The sequence below is a fragment of the Nestor notabilis genome, unplaced genomic scaffold, assembly GCF_000696875.1.
Source record: "Nestor notabilis isolate BGI_N333 unplaced genomic scaffold, ASM69687v1 scaffold33946, whole genome shotgun sequence".
In the NCBI taxonomy this organism is placed as follows: Eukaryota; Metazoa; Chordata; class Aves; order Psittaciformes; family Psittacidae; genus Nestor; species Nestor notabilis.
Genome location: NW_009932970.1, coordinates 352 through 6713, shown reverse-complemented (window position 1 = coordinate 6713; position 6362 = coordinate 352). Strand labels below are relative to the sequence as shown.

At 40.1% G+C, this 6362-nt stretch overlaps 1 protein-coding gene across 1 annotated transcript in view; it reads left to right on the top strand.

Annotated features, from left to right (window-relative positions):
* LOC104407379 (disrupted in renal carcinoma protein 2 homolog) overlaps positions 1-5769 on the top strand; it is a gene marked incomplete at its 3' end in the record, with an annotated part of 19992 nt that extends 14223 nt beyond the window's left edge. Inside the window, exons 4-6 of the mRNA XM_010016648.1 lie at positions 4158-4287; positions 5455-5491; positions 5644-5769. Of these exons, the coding sequence (XP_010014950.1) occupies positions 4158-4287; positions 5455-5491; positions 5644-5769 (293 nt within the window). The remainder of the gene's footprint in view (positions 1-4157; positions 4288-5454; positions 5492-5643) is intronic.
* Positions 5770-6362: the final 593 nt, after the last annotated feature.

Here is a 6362-nt window from a genome sequence, read left to right as displayed (position 1 = left end):
CACTTTAATGCTCATCGTAAAGAATGTGAGAGAAGTTGTATCACTATTTCGGCAAGTATTTTTGAGTAACCTACTTTTTACTGGACTTGAATGTGTTGGAACAACAAGGAAATTTGGGGTTGGTTAGGCTTTTTTCAGAGGTAAATATGTTAGACCCCAAAAATCTCATGGCAGATGAAAATAGCCAGTGTGAAAGAAGGAAAAATGAAGGCAAGCTGGCTTTTGTCCTGAGGAGCTAAGGGGAGAAAAAAAATCTAGTGATTAGAGACATGCATTAGTTCTCCCTCTCCAGGTTTTCCATGGAGAAAGAATAATTCGTCTACTTACAGGAAGTACAGTTTTGTGCCCCAAGCCACTGGTTTAAGTCTGATAGCACTAGAAATGTTGCTTTCAGCAGCCCATTAGATTGACTTTCTCTTCTGGGAGGTTTTCTTAAGCATTTTCTTCAGAAACAGGGGTGGATCTTGCTTGCCACCAGGGTTCAGACGTGTTTCTTGCCTGTCCCGTGTTCCAGCATGGCTCTTTCTGACCAGTAAGGGTTTGGGAACATCCTGTAGACATGTTGGGATTGTTGATCCCAACATAAGATGATTTGACAACAGCTCTTCAGCTTCCTAGGAATTGTGTTTTATGGGGCAGCAGTAGTTCTGCCTGTGTTCCAAAAAATACCCGTTAGGTGCAGTAAGGTGCTGTTTGACCCCTAAATCAGTCTGGCAGAAAACAAAGCTCAAATTGACTTTGCATATTACTGGTAAATGCATTTACAGAATATAGGAGAACAGGGAACTGGACCCAAGTGTCCCTCTTCCCCTCTTCCCCACTTCTCTCAGTAAGTGTGGTCAGGCTTGCTATGACTTCTCCTTTCAGATGCTATGGGAAAGCCAGTTTCACAGGATAAGCACTCAGCATTCCTAACGGAATAGTATTTATGATGGAGTTTGTTGCTTTTGTGTGAAGTAATGTTAGATAACAGCCTCCATAAACTTTTAAAAGAAAGTTAGGTGATGACTTTTAAAAGACAGTAATGATGTGAATTGTTAACTTGTGATCAGTAGCATGCCAAGAGCGTGCAAATTTTCCAAGGACTTAACCTCAAGCGTGATTATGAAGCAAATGCTTATAAACCCATTCTGAAATTGTTCTGTTAACTCCAGTCTCTTCTGTGTTTTAATAAGTTGCTGTTCATTTATCTCAAACGTGGACTAAGAGCTCAGCTGAATTACCACAGCCTCTCTCTGTGTCTTCTGTGTAGCTGCACGTTCTGGTTCATAGCTGAAATAGTACGGATGGAGAAAATCAGGATTGAATTGTATTACCTGAGTCGCATAAGGAAGCTTGAATTATTCTCATCTGCAGCCAGAGCTTTTAGCCATATGCTTCTCCAAATATCAGTGTAAAATTATTATTTGTTTAAAAAAAAAATTCATATGTGTGATTTCGAGTGCCCTTACTCCCCTTTTACATTTGGGGACAAGATGGGGAGGAGGGTGTCTTGGTTTGTGTAGGTTTTTATGTTACAAGTAGCCTATGTGAAGGAAAAAAACCTTGTATGAAGTAGGCTTGTGTCTCTGCAAAAGTGGGTGTTCTTCCTGTTTGTGGCTTCAGGGTGCCTATGCTAAGATTCAGGTGTCTCTCCACTTTGACAGTCATGGGTCACTGTGGTGCAGTACCCACCTTTTGTGAAGCATTCCAGATTCACTCCTTAACAAGAGCTATACACAGCTGCACACTAACTTATGCTGATTTGCCCAATTCTAAGTGCTTTGCTGCATCCATTGCACTGTTCAAAAGCTGATAGCTCCTGGGGAAGAGCCCCTTTCTTTGTGACTCCAGCTCCCTTGGACTCAATATTGACCTATTTCTTACCTTTTCTCTTTTGCTTACTTCTGCTCCCTAGTTTCAGTTTAAAACTTGTCTTGGGAATGTATTTTTCTTTATCTGGTCTGGTAAATGGTGGTAGACATAAAGGTGCAGGTTTCCTAATGAGGAAGTAAGGCAACAAGTAAGAAATTGGATGCGTTTGGTGGTACCTGGACTTTTGGTAGGGATGCAAGTGTGATACACAAAGCTAAAATGGCGCTAGAGACTTTCATTCTTCAGTAGAGGGAGCTGCTTTAGTTTCCAAAGTGAATTCTGCGCTTCTCTTTTGTGCTTGAGGGCAGTGCTTGTGAGGCAAGTTTGTTAGCCTGGGAGTATAACACTGGAAAACATTAAAGAGTTGCAGGAAGGTACTACAAGGACTACATGCTGAATTTAATAATAAAAAAAAAATTAAGTGTTACTATACTGCTCCTGCTGCAGCAATTTGGCAGGAATCTTGAGGCAATGCATAGAATAGGCCCCAGATGGGCACCTGTTTTATAAAATATTACTGTGACTTTAAAAAGTTATCAATGTGGTTTGTGTTCTTGAGAAAAAGACCTAGCCTTTCCCCTTATGGCATTGCAGTATAATGAAGTTAAATAATAAGCATATCGGACAAAGTTTATGGGTTTGTGTGGTCACATTCTTGATGGCTATACCTGTCTGCAGTCTATAATCTTCCTTTAGTAGGTGATTAAAGTGTGTGTATGCATGTATACATATGTATAACTATATGTAGACCTAGATGCAGGAGAAAGGGGATAAACAGCCCTTGGCAAGCCTTGCTTTCCTGTCTAATATCATCCTGTAGTGACAAAGCATCTCACCCCTTTCTTGGAACTGGAATGATCACCTACAGCCAGTTCTTTATTCACTGCTCACAGTCTCAAAAACAATGTACACAAAGATAGAAATTAATCTAGTTTCTGGAGAACAGAGGGCATAGTGAGAAGGTCTAGTTAAAGTGTCCTTGACCCCCAGAATATGCAATTAGACCATAGCAGAAAAAGAGATGCTGCATAATTCAAAATGAATCCTGTAGTATTTGATTGTGAAGAATGGCACTGTCACATTCCCTGTATGGCTTCAAAAGAAATTTAGTGTAGACTTTTTTCCACATACCAAATAGAAGCATTCATTTCCCTTCCCCATCTCCAGCTGATATATTTAAACTCCAAGTGTTATTTACTTTTAAGTTTCCTGAATTTATTTTCTTCTGTTTTATCAGAAGAGCTGGCAAAGTGCCATGTTCATATTGATTTATTAAAAAAGAGAAGAAAAAAGAAAATTGCAATTGAGTATCCAGCTCTGCTGGAATTTGTTTGTGGTGTCAGTGAACACTTCTTTGTTATAAGATCACAGCTTCTTTTAAGATAACACACTTGAGGTACACGTTTTTCTCTGCAGCAGCAAAGAATCTTGTTTTCAAAGGGGATTGGAGAAATACTGGGAACGAGGACTGTGGAGAACATGATATACATTGTAAAAAGGCCTGTAGAACAAATTAATTAGACTGACTGTAGGTAGAGTTGTTTTTCCTCAAAATGACTGATGACAGGGCTTGCTGAGTAATTTCTGTGAAGCGCTCAGCACTTTGCAAGTTCAGGTCCAAACTTCTGCTATGAAATTTTTCAGAGATCTAGAATACCTGCTGCTTAACAAGACAATCGTCTGCAAACAGCTGTATTCTTTCATTTTACTCCCTATTACCCATGCTCTATCTATTCTTGAGCAATGGCTGCTCCTATGTGTTTCTCTTAATAAATCTGTTGCTAGATAATACTGTTTGTGTCTGAGATGCTACCCTGCTTGACCTTTCATTTGCCATCATCATCCTGTGCACCAAGTAATGCTCATTTCACACCCTGAGGCTTCCCCAGTCCCATCTGTTTCAAGTCTCTAGCACACTGGTACCTGCACTGCATAACTTCCACAGTGTGGAAACATGGCCAGATCTTCATAATGCAGTTCTCTCTGAAGAGAAAAAACAAAAGCTTTCTTTTTGCTTTGCTGAATTCCCCATGTGTGAGACTGGTTCTCTGCAGCTCCTGTCACTTTGAATGGACTGCCAATATTTCTCCATCTCATTGATTTCCCATCTCAATTTGAAATCTTGCTTGGGGAGGAAAGAAGAAATTCTCCTTCAAGTTATGGAGTTCTGTTGTCAGGAGCGGTAAAGCACTTGTGGTGGGATTTATGTATCAGAGGCTGGCTGATAACAATGCTGTACCAAAATCAGTCTTTAGATGCTAACATCTGTTCTCGGTTTTGTTTTTCTTTGCCCTTTTGTTTAGAATTTGGAATGGTTTCCCTGATATTTTCTGCTGCATTGGCTTACTTCCCCTCGCGCCCTCCATTCCCTCCCAGTGTGGCTGCAGCAAGTCAACGGCTCAGCTACAGGAGAAGTTTCTGCAGACTTTTAAGGTAGGCTCTCATTGGGTTTCCACTTCAAAGCAGATCAGCACCTAAATAAATAAAACCAAGTGTGCTTTAATCTCTCATTGAGCAAACAAGCTGGTTTATAGTGCTTTTAAATAAAATAAGATTAAATATTAATGCTAAGACATAAAAGGATGGTAACTGCTAAAAAGCAGACATTAGATTTTAAATCACTGGCTGTATCTCAAGCCTTTGTGCTAGAGTTGTTCAGCACCAGCACTGCTTTAGTCATCCTGCTAGCATGGCTTTTCTCATGCAATGCTTCTGTTGTATCTGGTTATACAGGATTAACAGTGTGCATGCTGCTAGGTGTGAGGTTGCAGTTAACAACACTGGGCATAACTAGTTGATAAGCTTTCTTCCGTGCTTATTATACTGGAATGATTTTAGGGTTTGCTTGTCATTCAGAGGAGTATTCAGCTGCTTTCATTCAGCTGTGGGAGCAGTGAATGAATTATCTGACACCATTATATGATCTTTTAAATCTCATTACTTGTATGTTAAAATATGAAGTGGGAATAGGAGAAGTCTATCTAGATGTGTTTCTGAACAGGTTCAAAGGTGAGTTAGTTTCCTTGAAATTTTGTTTGTTTGTTTTTTAAAAAAGTTTGTAAAGAAAGTGACATCTCCAGGTTTGCAACTTCTCCCACTGGGGCTTTTGGTAAGACACAGTCCCACTCCACCCCAGTGTTTGTATAATGTCTTGTGCAACTGGAATCTGACCTGAGATGAACAAGTAAAGCAACTGTAATATTAATGCTGAATAATTGTGAAGGCCTGTGCCCTGTACATGATACTGCACAGATGAATTTCCTGGGGCAAAGAAGAACCACTCCCATGGTGCAGAATATGGCTGACTTCACTGGGGAGCTTCAAACTCTTGCTGTAATTGTTTCTTGGGTGATGTAGTACTAGGAGCTGAGTCTGTGTACACAGGGCTGCTTGAAACTTAATAAATGTGGAGCTTTAGGCATTTAGCTATTACAGACCTATTGTGGCTGTACTTTCTAAAACTGTATTTAGAGCCAGCAAAACTGTCTAATTCCTTCTTGCAGTTTTTTTTTTGTTTTGTTTTTTTGGAGGCTTTTATTTCAGTTTGGGGGAGTAAATAGTTGACAAGATGCTTAATCCCGTGTATTCATCCTTGAACAGGCTGGCAGTTGGGAGGAGGTGTGAGTACAGCTGGCTGGTTAGTCTGCAAAGTGACCTGCTCAGGATATTAAGAAACTGCAATTCTCATAAGGACACTCAGCACACACAGTAATGCTGTTATGCACCCAAGCTGGTGTGTGGTGAGACCCTGCCTGAGGGTTGTGTTGTAAAAATGTTGCTGTTGAACAGAAATCCAAACAGAAACTGACTCTGAAGGTGAAATACAAAATTTCTGTTGACAGTACTCCATTTGGGAGCTTTATAACCATTAGATTCCATGTTCAAAGTGTTGTAAACAGTGGACCTGAGATACTGGTAAGTAAGGTCAGGAGGTAAACAGCAAAGCTGGCTTACTAATCACAATCTATGAGCCTTAAGAAAACAAACTGGATGCTTAAATAATGAGCATAGTTTATAGTGCCTCCAAGAACCAAGAGGGTTTTTAAAGTGCAGTCAGGTAGATCATTATATGTCTCTTCCTTCTGGTCTTTATGCATTCTTCTTTATGCCTCTTATCAAAGGCGCTTCTTCATTCCTCTGTACATGAAACAATCAACAGTTCGTCATTAAACCTACTTATCTTGGGGAACCTTTCAGCAACAATCCATCAAGCAAGCGGGGTTTTATAAAAGAAAATGATATCTGCTGTGCTTCAAGAGAAATCCATCATCTGATTCGTTAAGATTTTAAGCTCTGTTGCCTGCCTAATCTAGGCTTCATAATTCTTGGCACAGAGAGCCTTTCTTTTGACTTAGTGGTGTAGACTGAAGCTAATCAGCTGGTGAGTACCAGGAAATCATGATTTCCTCTTATTGAAGACTTACCCTCTGGTATAAAACTGTGTGTGAGGCATTAAGAAGGTGTGTGAGCTAGTGGGCTGACCCAACTGGGTACCAGAAACCACTCAT